The sequence below is a fragment of the Podarcis erhardii genome, assembly GCF_964252035.2.
Source record: "Podarcis erhardii genome assembly, chromosome: 1".
Classification (NCBI taxonomy): domain Eukaryota; kingdom Metazoa; phylum Chordata; class Lepidosauria; order Squamata; family Lacertidae; genus Podarcis; species Podarcis erhardii.
This window is the reverse complement of record NC_138497.1, coordinates 61,451,428-61,479,020: the sequence shown is the minus strand read 5'-3', so window position 1 is coordinate 61,479,020 and position 27,593 is coordinate 61,451,428. Positions and strand designations below refer to the sequence as shown.

General features: G+C 40.5%; 1 protein-coding gene across 4 annotated transcripts in view; it reads right to left on the bottom strand.

Moving 5' to 3' along the window:
- NELL1 (neural EGFL like 1) overlaps positions 1–27,593 on the bottom strand; it is a 407,721-nt gene that overhangs the window by 161,147 nt on the left and 218,981 nt on the right. For 3 of the 4 annotated variants that reach the window (XM_081834787.1, XM_081834789.1, XM_081834790.1), the window contains exon 13: positions 12,523–12,648. The exons of the other annotated variant lie outside the window; for it this stretch is intronic. In XM_081834787.1, the coding sequence (XP_081690913.1) occupies positions 12,523–12,648 (126 nt within the window). The remainder of the gene's footprint in view (positions 1–12,522; positions 12,649–27,593) is intronic. 4 annotated transcript variants of the gene reach the window in all.

Here is a 27,593-nt window from a genome sequence, read left to right as displayed (position 1 = left end):
TATTTCGTCTCCCTTCTTCAGGTCGGTCCAAGTACATTGGTGAAGAGGCTGGTGAAGGAATCTTAATCCCTCCCCTTCCACCCCAGCCACTGTGCATGGCACGACTGTGGATGCTGTGTGGGGAAAGTCTAGAGAACTGTGTAAGTCTTTCCAACACAGCAGCCAAAGACATGTCACAACAGCTGAAGTTTGATGTCATATTGCATTATTTACTTATTTATATACCACTTGAAGCCAAAACAGGGGTCTAAACGATTTGCAAATCCAATAAAGCAAATAAATGTGAATAGATAAGTCACTAAAAATGTAAGCGACTCCTCCCCTCTAGCTCAGGCTTCTGACCTATAGTCATTGATCCAGCACCTAGCTGGAAATCTGTCCCTCTTACAGCTCCAGGAATAAACCTGTTTTGTTTCCAACTTAGTAATTACTCCTGAAAGTATTTTTTTTTTACTGTACTCTTTTAGTATACACATCCGCTCAATAGCAAGCCAGAATATTCGTTATCAAGCTGAGGACTGTTTCTCTGATTAGCACTGGCTCAAGCAGAAATCTTTCTCATCAATTTGCCTCCCAAAGAACAATGCACTGCTGGGGGAGGTTCCCCAGCAAATACTGTACCAGTACACCAACTTTTGCAACCCACATTTCTTCTGCTGGCACCACAAAATGTGAAGTGATCCATGGCTGTTGTTGTTTAGTTGTTTAGTCATGTCCGACTCTTTGTGACCCCATGGACCAGAGCATACCAGGCATTCCTGTCTTCCACTGCCTCCCACAGTTTGGTCAAACTCATGCTGGTAGCCTCAAGAACACTGTCCAACCATCTCATCCTCTGTCACCCCCTTCTCCTTGTGCCCTCCATCTTTCCCAACATCAGGGTCTTTTCCAGGGAGTCTTCTCTTCTCACGAGGTGGCCAAAGCATTGGAGCCTCAGATCCATGGTACCATCCAGTTAAACATATGTAACTTGTTTCCAATATCATGTTTTAATTGGTCTTGCCTACTCTCACAAACAGGGACACGGGTGGCATAGTGGGTTAAACCATGGAGCCTAGGGCTTGCCAATCAGAAGGTTGGCGGTTCGAATCCCTGCAACGGAGTGAGCTCCTGTTGCTCAGTCCCTGCTCCTGCCAACCTAGCAGTTCAAAAGCACGTTAAAGTGCAAGTAGATAAATAGGTACTGTTCTGGCATGAAGGTAAACGGCATTTCCGTGTGCTGCTCTGGTTCGCCAGATGTGGCTTAGTCATGCTGGCCACATGACCCGGAAGCTGTATGCCGGCTCCCTTGGCCAATAAAGCAAGATAAGCACCGCAACCCCAGAGTCGGCCACGACTGGACCTAATGGTCAGGGGTCCCTTTACCTTACCTATACTCTCACAAACGAACTCTGTACACATGATATAATGAGGCACTACAGGATAGAGAGATTGGAGTCTCGCCTAGATTTCAATGAAACTCCCCTCTCACACTGTATGGATATTTTAGGTAATGCTTAATGATTTAATAGTTACAAGTTCCATATTTTATAGTTACAATATGTTGATTTTTAGATCTCTGAGCTGTTTGCACATGAGATCAATAATCACCTATTTGGTTGTTTAGAATGCTAAATCTAACTTAATAAATAAGTCAGAGCACTCATTCTAAAGAAGCAAAGTCAAATGCAAAAGCTCACAACAGAGTATCAAAAGATTTTAGACTTCCCCAGAAAACTAATCTATTCAGCATTTATCCTGAATTGCTTGCAAAACGTTTACATAGTTGTTAGTCTAGGCCCAGTCTTTACTGAGCATTCATTCTGATTTATTTAGGGATGGGATGATTATGGCAGTAAGTATCTATCCTGCATTCACCCTAATTTTGGTTAAGGCAACATAAAAAAAAATCCAGAGGGGCTATGACCACACTTAAAGCACTTCTGCAAGTTCACAGTGGTTGGCAAATTTTTCATCCTTGTGGCAGCTGTGGATGCTGCTCCTCAGTGTCCTGATATTGAGGAGGAAGGTTTGGGGACATATGGGCTTTTTTTGTATGCATACTGAACATGCATGTAGTATTTCAGATCTCAACAGAGGTGCCTGTGTGTTTCAGTATTTCCATTACCTTCAACAGGAGATAGCAACATCCGTCACCTTATGAGTATGTCAAAAACTTGAAATAAATACTTTCTACCGGCAAGATAGACAGTGGAGTATATTGCAAGCCAGGGGAAGCAACAGATATGTGTCCTAAGCTATGAGTTGTTCCATTTTGTGACGAACTTTGGGAATGTGGATTAAAGCCAAAAATCTTCTAAAATGCATGATTAGGAATTATAAAGTTTCTTTCTAGCTGAACGCACTTCATGATTAGCTCATATCCTCAAGCAGTGCTAGGAGGCATAAAAGTCTCCTGTTCCAAAACTACAGACAGGGTACCTACAACATGACACAATCCCTCTTCCTGTTTTTTGCCTAAAGCAGTTGGTTGGGCCCCAAGCAAGCACGCCTGTTAGTTAAAGCCCTTCTGTGTTTAAAGTGAATGGAGTGACTTTGCATTTTCAAAACATTTCATTTTGAGACGGATGTCTAAACCAGACTTTCTCAACCTTGGGTCCCCAGATATTGTTGAACAACAATTCCCATCATCCCTAGCTAGCAAGGCCAGAGCTCAGGGATGATGGGAGTTGTGGTCCAACAGCATCTGGGGACCCAATGTACCTAAACTATTTTTTAAAATCTATATTCACTGTGATGTTGTTGTTGTTATTGTTGTTGGTGTTAAATTAAAATTGTATATCAATACAGACAAATATTCACAGGCAGGTAAATTTGGGAGTTATTGGCACAGCAGCATCAGAGACCTTATTTTGCTAAATGTGAGGTTGGAACAGTGCCAACCTAGATGATAGAACATAAAAAAATGCTTCCAATCTGGATTACCAGTGCAATTTTCAGATAAGACAGACAATGATGCAAAGGTTCCTGGCATCAGGAAGAAGTGCCTGATTTCTCAGGGCTTCTTGATCTTTTAAAGAGTTTGTAAGAGTACCAGGGCTTGCAAAGCTTCACCAATGTAGATGGGGTCACCATATCCCAAACAACGAAAACATCAACTTCCTGTTGCTCTGCTTCTGCCATCTGCTGCTGAACACCCACTGTCAGCTACTGGACTTTAGGTTGGACTTGGGAAGACTCATCTGGTGAATCTTCAGCCAAGTCATGAAAATGTATCTCATCAACCAACTCGCCTAAAGCTTTGACAGCGAAGTACTGAAAATTCCTGTAGGAGCTGCTAAGCCCCTTTATGAAGTGAAATAAGTAATGCTTTCACACACCTTAATCAAAAAGGCATAGGTATTCTTTCTTAGTTGTGTTGTAATGCTGGAAAAACCTGGAACACACTAGGAATTGTGGTCGGGGGTGGGGGGGTGGGGACTTGATCCCGATGAAGCATCAAACTAGGAGCTACTGTTGTTCGTCGCTATGTTTTTCACCAGGCTTCCTCAACCTCAGCCCTCCAGATGTTTTGAGACTACAATTCCCATCATCTCTAACCACTGGTCCTGCTAGCGAGGGATCATGGAAGTTGTAGGCGAAAAACATCTGGAGGGCCAAGGTTGAGGAAGACTTTTTTTCACAATGGGTTGTTTCTCCTCTGTTGGGAGCTTTGCTCTTCAAACAGGAACTTGCACGTTTAAAAAAAATCAAATACCACAAAAATCCAGTACACCACTAAGACACAATTACAGAATGTCCAGCAAAGACCACCTTGCTCATCCGTGGTCCAGCAGACTCTGTTTCATTTCTGTATCAATCTAAGGATGCTCAGAAACATGTACTGGAAACAACAGTACAGTAATTGAAACTCAAGAGTCAATAATGGTTAAAAAATCATTAGGTTTGCCTCAGTCAATACACCATCTATGAAATATTCAGCCCACACACATACACAAAAATGAAATTATAAGCAATATACTTTGATTCATAAAATGTTTTGAAATATGCTTTCATTAAAAATAGAACTAGAGTCTGAAAGCACTTACTACCCTGTATATACCACATACAGTATCTTCCTATGAGTGCTGTTCCAAAACCCCTTGAAGTAGAAGCAAAGGCATTCACTAAATTCAACAGGTACCATAGTAAATCTGCAGCATACAATAACAATGCTGGGATTTTTTCTTATGCTGTGGGAAAAGAATGCCTTTAGATTAACAATCCCTGTGTTCCAAAAATGTATGAATTTTAAACTCTACTGAAATTAAAGTCTTGACCCAGGCTTAAAATTACCTCATTCTACAATCAATTACACCCTAAATTTCTTGTGTTAGTATGTAAATGGTAACAAGTTTCAAACTGTTTATACCAGGCATTGGCAAACTCGGCCCTCCAGATGTTTTGGGACTACAACTCCCATCATCCCTAGCTAACAGGACCGGCGGTCAGGGATGTTGGGAATTGTAGTCCCAAAACATCTGGAGGGCCAAGTTTACCTATGCCCGGTTTATACAGTTTCTTGCTTTCTTCAGACATCTAACAAGACAATCCATTTTCCTTGCATTGTTCCAGGAAACACTTGAAAGGTTCACCCATCACTATGAATCAAGTCTTGCTGTGGGGAAGAAAGCCTCTCTAGTCATTCTCCTAATTGTGCAAACCTCACATAATATGTAGCTACTTTCCCTAGACTAATCAAAATCCATGGAGTGATAAACCAATTTATATCTAATCAATTTCACAACTTTTTTGTCAAGGAATTATATGAATAAACTGTAGTTATGCACTCAAATAAATTTTCTGCTTGGGCAAAACTTCCAACTAATTTTGAGTAATGATCAACAGAATCAACAGAATTTTGACCAGACAAGTCAAATTTCACAGTGGAATTTCACACATGGTAGATCAGAAAGCACGAGCATACCACCATTAATGTCAGCTATACAATAGTGTCTGAACTGAAACGCCACACAGAGCCTACTAGATATTATAACTAGTTAGAAGTGTTACCAGACTCTCTGAGCACCATACAGTTTTTTTGTTCAGGGCATGGATAAAAAAGGAGGCAAACATTTAAAGCAATATTACACTTCCAGTGCAGGTACCATTGTGACTCCAGTTGTCACTTACAGTTCCCAGCTAACACTACACCAGCAACTCATCAATCAGGCCCATCGTAACCATTGGGTCTAGTGGAGCAAGGTGCTAGAGCGCTGGGTTCTCAGGGGCGCAGAGCATTGGAGTCTGGGGCCAAGCGTTTGAGTCCGGGGCAGAGCTGAGTTCACCCCCGAACTTGCGCAGAAGAGCTCTGCATTCCTAGGGGCGTCAGGCACCCGCTGCTGAAACCGCTGTGCTCCCCAGCTGTGGGGAGGAACTGCGCGAGCTGCCAATGCATCCCCTTCCCTGCTCTGCCTTCCCTGCTTTCCCTTGCCATCCATGTCCCACCCTGGAAGCTGGAGATTCTATGCTGCGATTGGGCGTTAGTGTATTGGATATGGCAGAGGCTGTTGTTGATTGGCTCAGTCTGTGTCAGTTGGGCGTTTGTTTTGCTGCTGCCCACAGGGGTCGACGTGTGCCTCTTAATAAGGAGTAATAAAGAGGTGGGTTTGTCTGAGAAGAAATGCCAGTTAAACAACTATTACACTGGCAAATAGCCCCTTTGGGGGCAAAGCACTAGAAAGGGTGGCAACAGTCCAGGTTCAGGCTTGCTTGGAGGCAACTTGGATACGTTCTAGTCTGGCTTCAGGGCTGGCCATGCCACTGAACCTGCTTTAGTAGCCACGGTTGATGGCAGTTGTTGGGAGAAAGATAGGTGGAATGTGACCCTGCTTGTTCCCCTTGATTGACTGGCAGTTTTCAGTACCATGGTATCCTTTTGGAGCATCTCAGGGAGGTGGGGCTTGGGAACCCTGTGCTTCAGTGGCTCTACTCCTACCTCCAGGGCCATTTCCAGAAAGTAGTTATGGGAGGCTGAGCACCATGGGAGTTGTCCTGTTGTGCTCAGCAGGGTTTCATCTTGTTCACTAAAGCAGTGGGTGGCAGCGGCAGTGTAAGTTACCAACACCTGAAAAGAACTGTGATTTTTTTCTGGGTGGGTGGAGGGAAATAGTTTATTGTTATGAAAAAGTAACCCTTCAAAATTAATAATTTGGAAATGAGTCATTAGGTGCAGACCAGTACTCTAGCAGTTTTTACTTCTGGGTATAGATAGTCCTATAGTCCTTTAAATATCTCCACAATACTTCTCTGCTGCTGATGGAATCATAGATCATGATCTTTTGGTAATACAGTATACAAATACAGTAATCAAAATTTATTTGCTTAACCCATCAATCACCTCAATGACACCACCTGACCTTAGTACGCCACTGAGTATGGCACACTCCTGATTTCTCTTTGGGAAGGGGCAAAAGTGTGCGTCGCCACCCCTTCCTGCAGGTATATTGTTCAACAACTCAACAACTTTGGGGGGGGGGGCGCCGGGCAGAACTTTGCACCATGGCGCTGCATATGCTAAGGATGGCCCTGTCATCAATTATCTACAGCCCATCCTTGACAATTATATTTACCTGTCATAGCCTCAAGTTGTAGGCCTGTCTCTGCTTATAGACAGCACACTAATCTAAAACAGCTGCTCATCAGCAATGATGAGCCAGATAACAAAGATACATAGAGACCATACCTTGCAACAAACTCAGATGCCAACTCTGACAACATTATTAAAGGTAAAGGGACCCCTGACCATTAGGTTCAGTTGTGGACGACTCTGGGGTTGCGGTGCTCATCTCGCTTTATTGGCCGAGGGAGCCAGCATACAGCTTCTGGGTCATGTGGCCAGCATGACTAAGCCGCTTCTGGCAAACCAGAGCAGCGCACGGAAACACCGTTTACCTTCCTGCCGGAACGCTACCTATTTATCTACTTGCACTTTGACGTGCTTTCGAACTGCTAGGTTAGCAGGACCTAATATCAACCACAATAAGAAACTTATAACTCGTGTTCCAACATCTGCTCACGTTCCAACATCTTCTAGAAATTCTCTTTTGCTTTCCACATGCAACAAACAGTTAAATCGCTATACGAAAAAATAAATGGGCACAAATCTAACATCAGAAATGGCACCATTCAAAACCCATTTTGGTCTGAAAGACATTTTCAAAAAGAGCTGGATCTGGCTTGATAGTTTTATACTGTACTTTTTCTTTTACCATTTATTGATAGCCACATACAATACAATGTGAGCAGTGATATTTCTTCAGAAGCAAGAAGAGAAATTTGTATAAATGCCAAATAAAATGGTGACAGAAAAGCTATTAAGTTCAATTATCTCTATGCACTATAAATAATAACAGCAATAACATGCATGCTGTCCAAAAATAACATTTGAATTGCAGAAGCTGTTTCTTAAATAAAACATTCCAATGACAAATCTATACTTCTCCAGAATGAAATGGACTAGCCTAAATGGTACATCATGAAAATAATCTACTATACCCTATCTACAAATTTTCTTTTTGCTTCCAATATGTATTTCACATATTGAGACTGTAAACCTTGAGGAAATAATAAGTAACACAAACAAAACAAGCCAAAATTAAGATAGACAGGTTGTTTGGAATGATTCACATATTTCCCTCCAGCAGTTCAGTCACACAATTCCCAACTGTGAGGCATGGCCCTGTATTGCAGTGCCTCTGATATGAACATAGGGAATCAGAAATGTACATGGAGTTGCATGCACATAGGACTTTATCTGTTCTCTTTTTTATGAGTACAGGAATGCTAATAAGATCCCTGAGCATATCTGTGGAACTTTTTCTCAAAGGAAAGAACAAAAAGAATATGTGTGCACAGAATCTGGAATGTGTTCATGTTACACACAAATACTTTAGACTTTAAGGGGTAATGTATTCCCGCCCCCCAACACAGTAGCTTTAGGTGTCATATAGTGATTCTTTAAGTAAATAAATAAAAACTGCACTAAAACTAGGAGCCACAAATGCTAACACAAAACTACTAAATGTCTTGCTACCAATCCATTAGGCTGGATTCTTGTGAGAATTGTAAGCAGCAAAAGAAAATGCATTAGTACTGTTAGGTTACCTTTTGCATTACAGCTGGTGGAAGACTTACTAGAGTGCTGTGTCACGATCTATCAGGTGTGCATAACAATACAAAAACCAGTGCCATATACACTCTATTGGATATTTTTTTTAAAAGGTCATGAGAATGAGTTTGCGGACTCTTGCACAAGAATTTAAAAAAACAGAGGAATTTTTATTGGATTTGCAATTACATTTCACACTCAGTGCTCTTCCCCTAAAATAGTAACAGCTGTTTCTGTGGAGAGGAACAACTTTGGATACAGCTAATGAGTTTCTGAAAATTTCATTCTTGTTGCATTATTGCAGCCTACTATTGCAGAATAAAACCACCACATGCAAGACATTTAATACTTTAATAAAAGTGCTTACCTAGAAGAGTTTATTTGCTTTTCTCTGCTGTAGGATGAGAACACCTTTGGGTCTGTAATTATGCACATACCTAGTTCCAGTGTTGAGGAAGTCAGGCTTTAGACTACTTAAAAAAAATGTTTTAGGATGCCTTATACATTTTTCCACTTAAATGCTTATTCAGCTCTTCTTTTAAAAAGCAAACAATTCACTGCTCTGAGTAGGGAGACGGGAAGTGGCTTTGGGGTTCTCAAAAGGACCGACAGTCAGCACCCTGTACAGTCCGCTGGGGAGAGGAAAGGGATAAATGAGGGCTGCTAAAGAAGGTGTCTAAAAGATATTTTTGTTAAAATTATATAATTTAGTTTTGCTTGGTAAGTAAAATGTGTGTAAAATCGCACAGACGTCATTAAAATGAATTCCAAATACTTGCAGTTACATTATATATTAATATTATTTTTATTCATTATTATTATCATTATCATTTTCAGAAGGTAAAATTAAAATTATTTGGTTTTCCAAAAGCAGTTTATCTGCTTCTTTAGCAAACGTAGATTACCAAGCTAAATGTTGTCCAGTAATAGATTTGAATTCCTTACATGCAAAAACATACTTTTAAGGTCCTTCACCAAATTAATTTGCAAAAATTAAGTTTCAGCCCCTAAAATGGTCTATGATCTACATGTTTTCAGCAGAAGCAATCTGTGCAGACTATTTTTGGAATTTGACAGTTGAAAAATTCAGTGTGCCCTAAACAGGAAGGTTGTATGCAACCTGAAGGCTGAATAGAGTCAGATGCACAGGCTGTGTTGAACTAAGGCCACTTTATTTAAGTTTAAAGCAATGAAAACACCTGCAGAGGGAAACAACTATCAGTTGGGAGCAAATGCTAAGGTAAAACTGCAGGCATTAAGCAACCAAACCCCTGTGTAGCATTCACGCGAGCTATCCGCTCCCCCAACCAGTCCTCCAAGCTTCGGCAAGACCTGGCAGGGAGAGGGATAGGCAGGCAAAGGGGTTGCAAAACATGAGCCAAACACTAGTAAGCTGCCACCCCCTCCTTTTCTGGGAACAGTCCCCAGAAGGGATCTAAGGAGGAGGATCACCTTTCCTTATTTACTGGACTGCCCCACTCTATGTCACTTTACCGTGACACAGACAGAAAGCCAACAGGTAAACTGGTAGGCGATTACGGGGTCAGGCACTGGTTCAGCTTCCCGGCCAAAGGCACAAAATACAAGAAAGGCAAAAGTACTTTTCCAAATTTATTGAAAAAAGGTCATTCAGGAAGCAAAAGCTTGCACTACACCCTGTCTGAAGGAAGTGGAGGTAGGGCTGTACCAGCTAACACTTTCCGTGGGCTATGCTGTGAAGGTGTGTAGGTAGGTCTTGCTGTATCACATAGACACACAACCGCCCAAGGCCCCATGGTCCCAGGTGGATGGGCTATCCCATCCCAGGACTCCACCACACAGATTGCAAGCCTCACGGCCAGCCCATCACCCTGAAAGGTGCCTAAACAGGTCACCTGGCTGAAACTCAATTGTTCCCTCTTTCTGCACCAAACCACCACAAAGGGGATACATCTCTACTTAGTAATGCTTTTTCCCAACTGAGAACAGTGAATAAATACATACCCACAATGAATTTCTTAAATTACACTGCAGTCTTAGGTGAATTATAATCAATTGCATTCTGACAAAAACACAAAGGACTCAATTAGAAAATTTCGGTCTTTTCCAAATTAGAGAAAATGTACATACTTGAAACTAAGAACAGCCTTTATTGTGTGATCAGGTTGAGACAAACTGAGAACATATCAGTTTGAATAAATAGCCCTTTCCCACTATACAAAGACAGTTCACAAAAGCATGAAAGGGTTTTAATACCCACTATTGGATCTGTACCGAAAATGCAATTATATAAAGCTTTCAGATGTCTTTGTAGCTCCAGGGAGACCTTTGGCAAATCACTGTTTATTTTTTCACAGACCATTTGTTAAAATTGTGCCAGGTCAGTCTACACTTGTTCTACTCTCCATATGAAACTCATTCTTTTATAGATATGAGAATCTAGAGATTTCTTTATTGCCTACCAAAGACAATCTAGCGAATTCATATAACAGATGCAACAGGGAAATGAAGGTTAGAAGCAATTCACTGTAGCACAAAAGCACACCAAAATACACTTGAATGATGAGCTATAAAATTAATCTCTAAAGACAGATGTAGTTCTTCAAAAATGAAAAGTCAGTAGTAAAAAAATATTTAGGAATAAAAATAGACTGCATGTACATGAAAGTTCTGATACAACAGAAACACACACACACACACACACACACACACGTGTATATATTTATATATAATACTTTAAGGATGCCCCTTGTGAAAAGTTACGAAGAAAGCTTAGTTACCCCAAGGGTCAAGAAGTAAAAGTCATAATATAAATTGGTAACTGTTAGGAAGCAGTAGGCAGGAATAAAGAAGCAAGCTTTTGCAATGGGTGAAAGCCATTATGTCTCTCAAATTTATTCTCATAAATCCTGAATACACATTGCAGAGAGGTTGGTCAGATCAGGAAGGAGCTGGGAGGGAATTCAGAGGAGCTGCTTGTTGATGACACTGGAGTGGGTTGGGATGGACTGTTTTGGGACCTTGGGGCGGGGGGAACAAAGTTACAGATAAGGAGTTCTATCCCAGACACGGTCTCAGTGCTGTCACCTCCCAGCATTCCTCTTCGAGCCCCCCTACATCACCCGGGTATGCTGTACCAGCCTCACCCCTGGCTTCTGTGCTCACTTTGTCGCCAATCTTGGCACCCCCTCCAGCACTGCTGGAGCCCACTGGCTTGAGAAAAGTAGGGAAGGCAATACACAATTTCAGCTTTACAGTACATGCAATCCCCAGAACATAATCCCTGTGCAAGTTGTGAGTTATCTGTACATATCTGTAATCCTGAATAGATCCAAGGTTGTTATATATCCAATTCTTAATCCTCATTCCTTGAAGACACTATTTTTTATGTTTATCTTTTTGTTCCATACCAAGCCCCTGTTTATTCTCTAAGACCTTGCCCTATGGATTGTATATATTCAGAACATGACGAATTCCGGAATAATCACTCACATATTCTTTTTTGTATTGACCATATTTCCAGGTGAAAAGAGAGGCAGCCCTTTTAAATGCTAATTTTATTTCACTGCCCCAAAACAAAAGAAATAAAACTTAAAAGTTCTCCAAGCCTTCCTAAGACAACTGTCAGGAGTTGTCTTCTCAGGTACTGGCAAGAACAAGGTTTTCTCAAATTCTAGGGGAAATACATATTATTTTTCTTCCTAATCTTCCAACAAACCACCTGCAGATATTAGTTTAAAACACTAATGCTCTCCTAAGACTTCTCATTACTGCTTTTTACTGATAGATTAAAAATTACTGACTTTTATGTCTAAAGCTATTGTATTTGTTTCATATTGTTCAATTCTTCTTTAAGAATTAAGCAAATATTAACTCAACAATTAACAAGCAAAATTATTCCCTTAATGGCTATTCAAACGAATACTTAGGTCAGTTTTGCAGTACGTGTAAATAAATAATCACATGACATATACTCCATGTACCAGCCACCTCCATCACAAATGCAAATAGGCTTCTGTACCCCACACCAGGACCTGGTACCCCATAACATATTCCTCTGCTCCCGTTCTCTACTGGAGGGTGGGATGAGAAGCAGCAGCAGAAACTGGCTCAGTCCAAGAACTCTCTTCTCCCACTTCCCCGACAGTAAATTTAGCATTTACGAAGAAGAGAAATAACCTGTGTATATACTGAAGAACCATGTAATGAGGTGTCACCACTATAGAAAAGTCTAAACAATTGGATTTTAAATTCTTACCTTTTTATATAAATATAGGAAAACTTTATCCCCCTCTCTCGGAAAACATTTCTTCAACTTTCAAGGATGTATTTTCCCTCAAGGAATAAATCTATTGCCTTCATATAACATGAAGAATATTTCATTCCTTCCAAATGAACACCACTGGATATTAATAAAGTCACATGGTGTTACTGCAATGATATTAAGAGCTTACCTGTACATGAGAAATCATCAACGCGGATATATCCTGGGACACAATCACAGCGATATGATCCAGGCAGGTTAACACACACTGTGTTGGCATGACAATAATGCATCTTAGCAGCACACTCATCAATATCTGAGGGGGGAAAAACACCCCATGAGATTGCATTCAGCTGCACAGTTGCACATCTTCAGCAATACAACACTGAAATATGAAAGAACTATATAAAAATATCCAACATATATCCACAAAAAGCAGAACATTTACAATTCTGCCATTAACTTTGTGGGCATTCCTCCTGACCACCACTCCTAAAAGTAATTACTCATCAATTGGAGTATTCCAAAATTGTGAAGCGTTAAAGAGAAAGGTTAAATTAGTCAATTACAAATTAGACATGTATTCTTTCAGCACATTGATTTCAATAAAAGGCCTGTGAACTTATTTCCTCAAGAAGTTGATATTTAACATCACCTTTTATAAGGTTGGCCTACTTTGGAGGACAGCCTTGGGGACAAGTAGCCTGAGTAATAACCTGAGTTAGTACAATTAGTACTTTTTATGTTTCTGCAAACTACTTCTCCAATTTTAATGAATAATCCCTTTCAGAACATGAATGATTGGAGGAAATGTAGTTCAAGTGTGCTGGGGAAACCCTTTCCCACTATGGCCCTAGATCTATTCTGTCAGAGGAGAGATTACTTTCTGTATCATAGAGGTGGCCTCTTGCTAGATCCATCCAGTCAAGCTGTGAAAGCATTGTGACCCAAGACACTTATGAAGGCAGATGGCGCTTTCTTGATACACCTGGTTATATGTGTAGGTAGAATAGAGACACCAAAACAATGCAGCTAGAACCCAAGCCAGCTCTCTAATCAAGCCTCAAAACCTCCAAACTGCTTCCCCCTTCAGTTCCTTTTGACACACACTAGATTCAGACAAAACTATCAAATAGCTTCTGTCCCAGTTCCAATCTGGGTGGATGCACATGATTCACATGCTAGATACTCATCATTCCCCATTAAGCACTTACCTATTCACCATTATTTTTCAGACAATACAAAATCCCAGAAAGCTTTATGGTACACAACAAAACAGCATGCCTGTAACAGTACAGTTACATCAAAATATGAGTTACATCAAAATATGAGACAACCATTAAGAATCCTCATCAGGCAAAATGTTGCCTGGATTGATTCTTATATCAGCAGAAGGACTCTAGAAAAAAAATCCAAGGGGAGTTTTACTTATCCCCCTTATCAGTCATATGCCCTATGTTTCATTCCAAATATATTAGGTTTTGCAGCAAATGGAATACAAAGTCTCCCTTTTCTTAATAATATGCACAGATGACCTCATTCAAATTACTGAAGAAGATAAAGTTGCCAAAGTTGGGAGTAGGTATGATATAATCTAGAAAGGCTGCAGAGCATTGCTACAATTATGGGGAAAATTCTATTATTCACAGGTGTTTTTCTTCTTCTCTTGGATCCCTTTCCCATAGGTACCTTAAAGCATATTGTGGGTAGACCGGCTCCTTCTATTCTCCTTTGATCTGCTCACCCCATCAGGGACAAAACTGTTATGTGCAAGGTGCACCATCTGCCTCCGTTTTATTTCAGTTACACTTGGGGCAGGTTTGGACAGGTGGCGATGAAGCTTAAGAACCCCTGCATTAGGATTTACCTAAAGGCAATATTTGGGATGCAGATGGCTTTTGCTTTAAAAATGAGTTTATTGTCCAGCTGTGCTTGATCTTCCTGGTACATAAACTGCATTTGCATGACTCATTTCAGTTTTACATTTCTTATTATTCCAGTATCAGTGTTAAGGAAATACTGTCCTGTTACATACCTTTTTCTAGTTGGTTGGAGTGAATACAGATATCCCTGAAAGTCTGACAGAGTTCATGTGAGTCTGAATAGGTAAAACAAGGACAACAGAACTAGCTTCATTGTTCTTTGTTCTACTACATGTCAGTAGAAATGATGAAAGGGGCTTTGCCTCCATGCTGATGCAATCCTGTATTTGTGTGCTGAGTGCCAAGTAGACCAGCTGTCATGAGCACTACTATCCTATAGACATCAATACAGTAAGTAGGAAGCTTGAGCAACTAACGAAATCACTTTGCACTGGTCACCAAGCAGCTGTCAACTGACAGGGACTTTTGAGTGGTCTGGACTGAATCTGAAATGATGGCTTGAAGGCAAAAGATGGGATACAAATACCTTGAGCGATCAAGTCCCCTTGCTTTTGCTATTTCTGAATGATAATCCCCTTGAAAAATGGGGGGGGACTGTCAAAGCCTGAAAGACAAATGGCAAGGAAAAAGAGTCACTCTCTCTATCAAACCATAGTGCTCTGCAGCCATACGAGGCACACTTGCCTTTAAGTACAGGCTTGCACTTCTCTGCTTGCTATCTTTTAAAAAACAATGCAGGCTTTTATTTCATTCCTTTGAAAGGGCTTTGTTTAATCATGTATAATACTGAATCATAAATGTAAAGGAAGAGAGATAGGAAATATGTCAGAACTAGTGAGATATCCATCTAAAAATTAACCTGACAAGGTTCAATGTTTGTCTGAAGCTTCAACAATGAATTTGAAAGACATGAGCCATGTCAGTAAAAGGGGGGGGGAGTGCTGAAAAAACATTGAATGTTATGGATTTAACTAGCATCTTCTTTTAGTAAAAAAGGGAAAGTTTCTTAGTTTATTTTTATTCATAAAATATTCACAAACCTCTATTCATTAAAAATATCAGTGAAATTTACATTAAACTTTTGATAGCAATAAGGGTAAAAATCTACAGCTTTGAATAGTATCTGTGCGGCATTGTCTTCCTTTATTTATGTACACCTCTGATTTCAAATGAGGTCCACTGCCATGGGAGCATGTATGACATTCTCTTCTAGCTCCTTGCAGTTGCTAACTCCCATCTCAGGTTCCACGCTTTCCTCCCTACAGGAATGGGGCAGAAAGAGCTACAGGCAAATTTACAGGCTGCTTAAAGGTAAAAAATGGTGGTCCATAAAAGTAGCCTTTTGTCAATATGTAGGCTTTTTTGCCCGCTGGATTTTGGTGACATAGTCCAGGCTATCAGCAGTCAGCACCATTCTATCCAAGCCACTGAAGCATCCTGGGATGGAGAAGAGCAAGGCAGCTACATCCGTGTAGTGCAGACAAACAAGCAGGAGCACCGGATTGGCTCTGCTGGTGCCACTGCACCAACCTCCCACTTTCCATTCTGGTATGCTGCAATGACTCAGCCAGAAGGAGGTCAGGTGAGTAGCACAACCCCACCATACTGTGGGGCAGAATGAGATGCAGACAAATACAGTGAATGGCTAGTACTAACAGTGGCAACCTGCTGAAGCAATTCTTCCACTGAGCTGCAGGTGCCCATTCTTAAAAAAATTGTGCAGAATCTGAAGCATGGTTACTATAATGCAAGTTCCATTGACCTTGGCAAGGAAGTATTGGGCTAAATGGAATACAGTGGTATAAATCAATGTTTCCCAAACATGGGTCTCCAGCTGTTTTTGGACTACAACCCCCATCATCCCTAGCCAGCAGGACCAGTGGTCAGGGGTTATGGGAACAGTTGTGCAAAAACAGTGGTCTAAAACCATTTGCTGCTTGGATCTAAAATTTTCAGCTTCAGTTCTTCACACATTCTTCTCTTTCATCATCATGCCCTTTCAATGGTATTTTATCATTGGCTCTTTGGGTGAACCGTTTCCAGGTCTAAGAAACAGGTCAGTTATCTGTGTTGGATGGGGTTGTTAGTATGGGTTGAATGTGCTCAAGAATCCCTATCTGTCACTGAATGCCCAGCTGGTTTCAGTGGCTAGGAATGCCTGCTTCTGCCTGCTTCAACAGAGGTGACAACTAAGGTATAAGGTTCCTGGTTTGGGATAGTTTAGTTATGACAGTCCGAGAATTGGTAACCTCTACAACAAATTCCTGCAGTGCACTTTATATAGAGATTGGCTGGTTTGGAATGGGGTTCACCAACCAAGCATCTGGGTGCCATGATGCCTGGAAAGTCCCTCATCATATAACCCACTTTAAAACAGCTGCATTAGTTGCCAGTTCTTTTCCAAGTCCAGTTCAATGAACTCACAATAGTGTTTAAAGCCCTAAACAACTTAGGCCCCAAATATCTGAAAGACCATCTTCTTCCAACTCAGGTGTTAATATCAGCTTTTGACGTTTATCTTCTGTCTATCAAGATCAGGGCTTCAAGTGTGGTGGCACCAGCCCTCTGGAACGCACTTCCCATGAACATGGGTGCTTGCTTGAAACTGAGCTCTTTAAACAGGCTTTCCAAGAGGGGTGATCCAGCTATGTTGATATCTGACTCACTGTTTTTTAAATAAATTTTGTGAATGTAATTTAATTGTTGATTTTAGGTTGTATAGAATTGGTTTCCAAATAAATAAATAAATAAAAGTATAACTTTTAAAACAAACATCATTTCCTTTCCCCAATACTTTCTGCTAGTAAAATAATTTTGTTAAGATATGTTCAGATCAAAGGATATAAAGTAATGGTTGCTATTTCATTTATCTATAAAAATACACAAGTTTAAATGCCCATGATTTTTTTTTAAAAAAACTGCAATATTGTAACAGCACTATCCATAAACCACAATGTGGTACACATCACTTTGGCTATAATGGAACTCAAATTGTGATTCATGTGAGTAGATTGCTTGTCGCATTTGAAATATTAGAGCTTGTCTTCTGGTGGTCTTTTGAGGTGATAAAAATACATGATTTATGTCTTTCCCTGCAATGGTGATGTAGTTTGCTTTTCTTATAAAAAATGTTCTACTTATGGTCTTTAAAATGAAACTTGACACAGCATAATGATCCTTCACATATCACTAACTTCCATCTGCATAAGCTAGTTTGCTGTAATGACAAGGAGTCACTGGGGCTAAAGCTTTTCAGTGAGAATCACTGCATCACAGTACATAGCTTAGTATGGCATAGTAGATGACGGCATTCATCTGATGTGGAGGTACTTCATTAATATTTGCATTCTGGCAGCTTTCATTCTCTTGACATTTTGTTCTTTACTGCAACAATAACTGGAAACCAGCCATCCAAAGAGAGCTATATTCCCCATGCATCTGAAATACTATAAGGCCAGTTCAAAAAACCATGTTTATCGCAGGATAACTGAATGAAATGGCTATCATGTCTCTGCTGTCACAGACAGCCTTATCAGCACATCAATGAAAGTATGCTTATCAAGTGTTCAGCTTATCATTTGATAGCGATCACTCACACAAACCTGACCTTCCCATAAAAAAAGGAAGCAGATGTTAACAGAAATAGAAAGACAATACTGGAGCATCAGTATTCAGTGTTGCAAGCTGGCATAGCTCCACTGATCTATTGGGAAGCTCATACTGTCTGTTAATTTCTTTCATCTTGTCAGATATCAATAAAAAGGGCCATTACAGAAGGCAATGAGTGTTGAACACTGCAGGTACCCAAAACAACACCTTTTAGTTCCAGCAGCAGCTAAGTCACTTGAAGTACTAGGTGCTTCAGCCGAAGGCTTCTTCCTTATTGCCAGTCATCACCTAATGCCCTTCTAAGTATCTGAAATTCTGGGCTGCCCAGGCAGCACTTCAATAAGCAGAGTGCTGTGCTTTCACAGCCAAACCATGGTCTCTACTTCCCAATCATGGATGCTTCCCATTTCTCTTTTCAGACTCCTTGACTGTGACATCAGCTCAGTATCAGTTGCTGTATCTGGGATGGCCTTCCTGATTACTGACTGTGGCCATCATCTTCACAATTCTCTACCTTATTGGCTGCCATGGGGCTTGCACGGGGCTTTAAATCACTTGAGGCTTCAGGTCTACCACTCATCACCTGATAGTAGAGCCAAAGCCTGATTTTCCATTGCCAGTGAACAATTGGGAGCACAGTTTAAGGTTCCTGATTACGCATTGACAGCTTTGTCTTTACCTGCCCCACACCAGATGTCACAGGTGTCGGGTAGGTGAGCATGCTTTGAGGAAAATCTGAATCATTGATGGGCGAAGGATGGCCTGCAGGTTAGTGGTTTCCCACCCCACCCCTGCCCTGATCCCTTTGTCTCCTAAGACCCACCCAAGTCAGGTAACCAAAGATGCTCTGCAAGGTCTTATACCTCTTTTCTGAAAGGAACTGTACACATACTCTGAAATCCAAGACTCTGCTCAAAGAGGTTAAAGGTAAATAGTCAAGTAAGATTATCTCTCTTTTATTATATTGAAGTGCATGATTCTTTCTTTTCCTAAAGAAACTTTGGATATACTTTGACATTTGAGTTCTTTGGTCAGAAAGGACATTTCTCCGGAATTTGTCATTAAAATATTCCCCATGCACTAAGACTGTATAGCCATTAAGCTATTGACCACGTTCTAAAGATCCTTCCCAAGCTTCTTTAGGTTTTGAAAGTAAATCTAAATCTCATTCTCCCCCCCCCCCACCCCCATGGCTAGGCTTGAGGGAAGATCTATGTCAGTAAGGCTTAGAACATCTTCACCCAACTTATTGAACAGTTTAGGGGTTTTCAGTCATTTCAACCAAATCAGTATAGTACTTTTCAGGGGAACCCTTACAAAATGGGGGTACACCAATAAGGAAAGACTTCCCATAATCATCTGTCACAATGACAAATTGCACAGGAAAGAAAAACAGTTTTCTGAAAGAAAAAGAGTGGCTGCTCTGACAGTTAGAGGACCTCTTCTTGCAATGGACAGGTGGAAGTTCTGCTCTAGCTATAAGGCTGAATAGGAGCTTTATTTCAGGCACTGGGAAACTTCTGTATGTCTAGTACCTCAGTATTGCCTCAAAATGCAATTTCCCTGAGAAAATTAAAATATCCACTTGACTGAGAGAAATCTTACACAAAGCCCAGAAATGACATATTATTGGTAGGATGTAAGACAGAGTCCCAGGGTCTGGGAAAATAGCATGCTTAGAAATTGAGCTAAAACAACCACCAAGAATTACAGAAGCAAAGGGGCAGGGCTTTTAAAGGAAAGAAGACAGAGCAGGCATAAGAGAAGAAGTGGTGCGGCAAAGATTAAGAGAGACTGGAGGTGGGGGAAAATCTCACAATGGTCTTATGAATAAGAAAGATTTCTGTCATCAGAAATATTAAAAATAATAAACTGTGGAGGTGAAGCAAGTGTAGCCCAGTTCAGCAGAACAAGGAAGCAGGAGGCTGAATTTCATATGTGCGGCACGTTAAGTCAAATCTGAAGTTGAAGCTCTTTGCCTATTCAATATTTATGTATGAACACCTCTTTCTTTAAAAGGCTCTTAGCAATAGACAGAGATATACAAAATCAAGTAATTAACATTTGTTGGAATTCAGCTATTTAAAAAATATCAAGAAATAAATATACACTTCACATTCTCAACAGAAAGGAGATTTTCTTAACCCAGAGTGAATAGCTGCAGAATTTTGATAAATGCATTGATGGAAAACATGCCACTTTTACTTAAACTAGGATACTTGATAATATATTCATAAGGCATCTGACAGTCTGAAACAAATCATTTTTCAAACACATTTAGAATTTGCATATATGATAATGCTGTTTAGTAAACAGAGTGTGTAAACAATATGAAAACCTTAGAACAGGGTATTTAAGAAGAGCAGTTTCTGCCTTATGGCAGAATCTCACTCTGACTCATACATTCTACATCAACAAGGGATGTGGTTGCTTCTCACTTTGGCTGCCCTTCCTGCTTTCCCAAATCCTTTGCCACAAACATCACCCACTTGCCCTTTCCTACTCCCACTGCCACTGGTCCCTCCTACAAACATGGCAAGCCTCGAATCATTGCAGCAGACAGTGGGGGAGAAGAAGGAGGAGCAGAAGTTAAGCCAAAGTGACATTGTCTGCCCTGCAGCTGCAACGACACCCAAAGCCCAGAATAAGAGCTTCAGAAGCAATCTTAGTAAACTGGTAACATACCTGAATAAGAGTCTAGTTGTAGTAACAGACCAAGTGATATTGGCTGAGGAAATGCCCTGAGGCTGCTCTCAACAACAGTCTCCTTACAGAAAAGTTAGCTTTGTCAAACCCAATGGAGACTGAGGACATCAAGGCTGAGCTTCCACAGCCGCTGCCCTCCATGAACCACCGTTGGCAGAACTGGCAGCAACACCAGCAAATATGTTCTATGCTTACAATAATACTTTATTCTCTTGTTAATTACAATGTTTTAAATGTGCATTTTATATTTTACTTCCCTTTTTTAGTCAACTTTGCTGCATTAAATGTAGATTCTGTAGTTGACCTCCTTTGTAATGCCTTATTTTGAAATCTTGAAGGTAATATTTTCATTTCCTGTTAATTATGTTATTTTTAATATATACTTTAACTTTTACTGTCTTCAGTAATGTTTTATTCTGGGTTGTTTTATTTGATGTTTTAATGTGGGTTGAGATTTGAGATTTTTTCCCTTAAAAATATGAATCAGTATAGAAATGAAATTAATGATGATAATAATAATAATAATAACTCACTAGGTCCAATGACTAACATCTGACATGTTCGTTATATGGCTTTTGGCAAATGTTGAAGACATACCACTTTACTTTGGCTTCTGACATTTGAGATGTATATTCTTAAGACCCACCTTATTATGTGACTATAAATTGTTTTGAGCTCTTTGTAATATTGTGTTTTAATTGATATAACCAACCCTGGGGCCTTAGGGTGAAGGGCAGAGATTTAACAACCACAACAATTGGTTTTCCACTGATACAGGCAACTATCCTCAAACTTTCCTTTTTATCCAATTTCATCTGGTTTATTTTCTGCTGGTGAAAATATTGGCAGCTGGATGTACAAACTTTTGCAACTTAGGAGAGTTGGAGAAAAGTAGCAGAGCGCACATTGTAAGATGTATCAAAGCATGGTTGTCTGTCACCACTGCAGTGCTCACAATGGGATATGCATTCTGATACACAATCTTATCCACAAGTAGTGAACATAAGAAGTACCCTGCTGGAACAAGGCAAAGGACCATCTATTCCAGCACTCTGTTCTCATAGTGGCCACCAGATGTCCACAGAAAGTCTGCAAACCAGACCCAAGTACAACTACTCAACCATAACTACGTATAACTAAGTTTGTTACTGGTATGAGCTTTCGTGTGCATGCACACTTCTTCAGATACACTGAAACAGAAGTCACCAGACCCTTATATATAGTGAAAGGGTGTGGAGGGGTATTACTCAGAAGGGTGGTGGGAATGGGTGATTGGCTGATAGCTGTGGTAAACCTGTTGATGACTGTTAACAACTGCAATTGGTCTTACAGGAAAAAGCAAGGGGTGAGATGGCTAAAAATAGCTTTATCATGTATGATGAGATAAGAGTCCAATAGTTTCTCTGTCAGTTGGAGAACACTTCAATCTCCTAGGACATTCTATACAAGATCTCAAAGTAGCTGTCTTATTACAATAAATAAATAAATAAAAAATCAGAAATAGACAGGAAAGAGAAGTTGCTGAATTGCAACTTTTTACCAAACTTAAAACCATGGAGAGACCTTGTCTGAATAGAGACATTGGATTCTTATCTCATTACAGGTAGGTAGCCATGTTGGTTTGCCATAGTTGAAACCAAAAAAAAAAAAAAAAAAAAATTGTGAAGAAGTGTGCATGGACACGAAAGCTCATACCAATAACAAACTTAGTTGGTCTCTAAGGTGCTACTGGAAGGATTTTTTTTTATTTTGTTTCGACTATGGCAGACCAACATGGCTACCTACCTGTAAATATCACAAGAGCTGGATGGGGCAGCACATGCACTAAATCTACTACGCAATGTAAAGAAGAAGAAGAAAAATTAGTCTGAAGGCTTGCAGTTGTCAGGACAGTGTGTATGGCATGTGCTTCAATATCCAGCTTGGTCTTCTCTGCCCTCCTCAAACTGAGCATGAGCTCACACCTCTGCAATGTAGCAGACATGACAGAAACTGTGTCACAAGCAGCAATATTGCCCTTGCAAAATATAGTTTCATACATTAGGTACCCAAGGAACACTGTAGTATCCAAGAGGGGGTGTATAAATATAGAAAGTAAATAAATTATAACACATGTATAACATATGCAACATTGCTTTCTCTGATAGATTGTGGTGAAAGCCAACATCTACCTGTACAGACACTAGTCACAAAAGGAGTAGTGATTCATTGTCTTTTCTAAGGTATCAGAGTACGAGGAGACAACACTGAAAAATCAATGGAAATAAAGTGGCTGTATTAGGTTTCATATATTTCTAACATGCTCTTTGAGCATCTAGTATGCTTGATGCTTGTAACCATACTGAAACGCCAGTTGTTGTTTTTTCCTGTTCTTATTGAATTATTTATTTTGCTTCTATATGTCAGGAACTCTAAGGTATTGCTATGCAATAGTCTGAGGAACTCAAGAGGAGCCACTGATAGAAATTTGGACCACAGACACCTAGGCCCAAATTCCTGCTCAGTTTGAGTTACCATCCCTTAGCCAAATTTACCTTGCATGATTGTAGTGAGGATATAATGGCAAAAGTCCACAATAGTTGCCTTAAGCTCCTTAGAGGAAGGTTAGCATGCAGGTGTCATAAGCTCTACTTCTCCAAGGCAACAATTCAATTAAATAATTATAAAATCACAAGTCATATTGATCTCCAGCGCTATGAATCTTATTAGGTTTATATGGAAATGCATTGGCCAATCTAATCTCATTTTCCTAAGGCCTTTCACAGAAAAATGTTTAGCTCCTCTTCTCCAAAACACTTTTACAGTATTCAGGACTGAAGTAGCTTCAGTAGTATCACAGTTACAGATTCTGCAGTGAAACAATTAGATGTGTCTGCTGTCCATGATATTCAAAGGCAGAGACCCTTTAATACATTTCTCTATTGCTTCTTCCTTGAAAGCCTTGAATTAGCTACATATTCTCACCTTTATTTTTGATAAGATATAAGAATTTTAAAAAGCAAGCAAAAATGCACACTCCAAATACCTATACGCATACTGAACATAAACAGTAAGGACACATTGAAAGATGGTCTTTGTGGAATTCCCTTATAAGTTTATTCAAGTCCAATCTTGTGTAGTTCCCTGAAATGTTTTAATACATTTCTGTTTGGGCTGGCTTTTAAGACATGCTCAGTAAGTTTATTTTAGCTTTAATTTCTTAAAAAAATTAAAGGTAAAGGACCCCTGGACAGTTAAGTCCAGTCAAAGGCGACTATGGGATTGCGGCACTCATCTCGCTTTCAGGCAGACGGAGCCAGCGTTTGTCCCCAGACAGCTTTCCAGGTCATGTGGCCAGCATAACTAAACCTCTTCTGGCACAATGGAACACTGTGACTCAAACCAGAGAATATGGAAACACTGTTTACCTTCCTGCCGCAGCGGTACCTATTTACTTGCACTGGCATGCTTTCAAACTGCTAGGTTGTCAGGAGCTAGGACAAAGCAACAGAACCTCACCCCATTGTGGGGATTCAAACCGGCAACCTTCTGATCGGCAAGCCCAAGAGGCTCTGTGGTTTAGACCACAATGCCACCCGTGTCCCCATAGCTTTAATTATATACAGTATAATAGTTGGATATTTTACTTTGTTGGGGAGTTTTTTTTAATTGTTTTTAAACTACTTGCTCATCCCAAACCCTAGGAATAGCAACAAAAATAAACTGATAACTGTATAATACCTTTCAGATAGATTTCAAGGGATACCTTATTTTAACTTTTTTTGTTCACCTATCTTCTTAAGATATCCAGTACTACACATTAAAATAATTATAGCAATTTCCATGCTTGCTATGAAATTTTTTTCTTTACTAATGGATCAGAAGGAACAATGGAGTATTGTATTCAAAATGAATTATTTGTTCCTAACATAGCTATAGTCAAGAGCAATTATGCTAAAGTACTTATTTCTATCAGCATTTATTAAAACAACAATCACTCTACTGCTTTATTTTTATGTCTAATATTTGTACCCTGCCTTTGGCCCCCTTACATCCTCTATATTGACTAACTTACTCTTTCAAATCCACACAGACAGAATTTCCAAATGATAAATTTGTTGCTGTATAATTGATGTTGAATCCCTATGTCCTAGGCAATCTTTCATGATAGCATTCTGAAAGACTTGGCCTCTGAAAAATTAAATGAAGATGAAGCCTGCAGTTTGCTTACCTTTCCAAATAAAAGGGCATCCATTGGCCCCAAACAATCACAGCAATTGCATTCCATGGCTATTTCTAATGCATACATATACATGAAAATGAACAAGTGGTATGGTGCATTAGAACCCATCTTTATTGACAGAGAAGCCATTGCATTCTCTGCTCTCCAGTTCCCAGCCGGCTCAGAGCTGGTGAAAGGTAGAATAAGTGTGTGGGCATTCTTTGCCCCTGTGCCTGTGCCTGTGTTGGGTAGTTGAAGTTCCAATAACTTCAACAAGCTTCTGCTCCTCTGTCAGAAAGCGGGGCGGGGGGGGGGGGGCGGGGAGAAGCCACCATCAACCTCTGTTCCAGAGCCTGAAAGAGGCAGAAGCTTTTGTTCTCTTTTCGGATCCAGCAAGCACAGAACTTACTCAAGCCACAAGCTCCCATTCATTTTCAAGGCTTGTGGGTGTGGGGTGGGGAGATAATCTCTCCCTTTCTACAGCTCTAGTGTTCAGGCTCACCTCACTCTTTAGAATCTGACTAACCTCACTGGAATTGGAGGTGGAGCTAGAAAAGAAGTTTGATCGAGCTTCTGAGGTTGAAAGTTATAAAAGTGCAGGGGCTGGAACACAGGTTTAGCTTCATTGACTAAGCAAGAGCAAAACCTCAACCTCCTAGTATTCATACCAGATCTGGTGAACATGGAGACCTTATATACAGTTCAAAGAAGCTCACATTGCACATGCCTCTTCTGTTCTGTGTCTGAAAAAGGCTGTACGCAATTAAGATTCAAAGGTGCTGCACAGATCACCGGACTAGGTCACAGATTGAATCTTCCTGGTTCAAGCTCGATTCTTTTAATACTAGCTTTGTTCTCTGCAATGCTCTGTTTCAGTGTATATTATGAGAATGCATGGAGATGCAGAAATATTCTAATTAGAAAAAATACAGAACATGTATACAAGTTGTTAGAGGTATGAATCAAGTGGTATGGTGCATTATAGCAATTATTCATGCAAAATGAATACTTCACCACTACTCAAGCATAAAATAAAATTACACCTCTGTTTCTAGTGGCTACTCTAGCCTCATCAATAGCTGTGTTTGATTAATGCTCCTGTTTTCATCAGCTAAGGGAGTGGGGACAATCCAAATAGCCTTGCCCTATAATCTTCTGTAAAGAGCACAAAGCACCAACCATCTGTAGCAACAGAGCCTTTACACATACAGCTGCTCTCACACAAAAACCTCCAGCTCACACAATCAGGATTGTGAGGAAGCCTACACATGTACAGCTGTGCATATGATCACATTCTTTTTCACAGACTAGTAGGCAGAGCTACCTGGTGCATCCCTACTCCGTGGTTATGACAAACACAAATAAATTATTACCCAAATACGTATGATAACAGTTGCGTGTTAAACCGCCCTTGAAATAATTCACAATTGACACAGAATTATGGCTTAAGGTTTTTGGCATAATGTTGGCCACAGCATTATTGATTACTGCATGTGAGTGGTTGCTTAGGCATTGGTTCCCAAATAGCTGCACCTGACCTTGGCAGGGCAGCACTGATGCCTGGACTCCGGCAGACATCAATAAGGGAAAACAATCTGGGGAAAATCTGAGCTGGACACCAGTCTCTAACTGTTGTGTATTGAGTCAAAGGATTTTATATCTGTATTATTATTGTCTGTATTTGCATTAGGGTAAAGTAACTGCCTTTTGGTTCCAGAGGGTACAGCTACTATTGGTTCATTTAAGCTGCTGTATTTGGATCCTCTGTCTTATTGGTTTCCTCCAAAAGGCAGGACTGTGATTGCCTGATATTGTTCCCTCCAAAATGTATCCTTTCTAGCTAGTTCCCTGTCCCTATAAATGTAGCTCTCCCCTCCTCAGGTCTCAGTCTTGTTGCTTTAATAAAGAAGTGTTACGAGAGAACTGTCTCCAGCATATTATGTCAAGAGAGCTGAAATCACAAACCCCACGTCACAACACTAACCTCACCCCAAATGCTCCCAGGAACTCTGGTGTGGCCATAGCCCCTTGACAGGGGCTCGGACAAGAGCAAAGCGAGCCCCTGGATTCCTTTAACGAAATACCCTTGCAGCAGCAACTTGGAGGGGCAGGCACAGCCAACCACATCCCCTCCACCAACCAATTGAACCAATGCCTAACCACCAACCTTACAAAGTTGTGACAATTTGCTACGCAGTAGGCAAAACCCAAAAGGCACCAGCCAACCAGCCTATGACAAATTCCTACTAGGCCCCTGCTCCAAAGCAGACAACCCCATGACAGGCATAGCAAGGTCAATAAGCACCTTAAATATAGGGAGGGCGGGTGATCCCGTGCACGCAGTGAAAAGAGGAAGCTCAACAACACGTGCAGGGATCGGCTGCCAATCATGAGCTCCCTGAGCCAAATTCCTTCCCCAGCAACCAAGGGGCGACCAATTGGGAGTTGAGGCCATCCAATCGTACCCGCCCCAGCAACAGCAGGGCAGTTTGGGTGGTCTCACAGCAACACGTGCTCTCTGTGATGGAGGACACGATTTACCAGAAGAGCCATTTTGCTTCTCAAATCACAGCGCTGAATTCCTTAGGCATAACCAGAAGTGAGCTAAACTAGAAGAGCTATGCAACTCAAGGGGAATAGCAAACACTTTGCCATCCAACATATGATCATAAAGCCTCGCTTTCCCCACCCTTATTCATCCTCCAAATTCAGTAGGTAAAAATAATTGCTTTGCTTTTGGCTACGAAATGAACCAGCAATTTCATTCTTTTCTCTTCAATAACATTGTTAGAAATTTGTTCTAGTAAAGCATGATACTGGGCACCTCAACTGTGTTGCACTTTCCATTCCATGAAATATAAT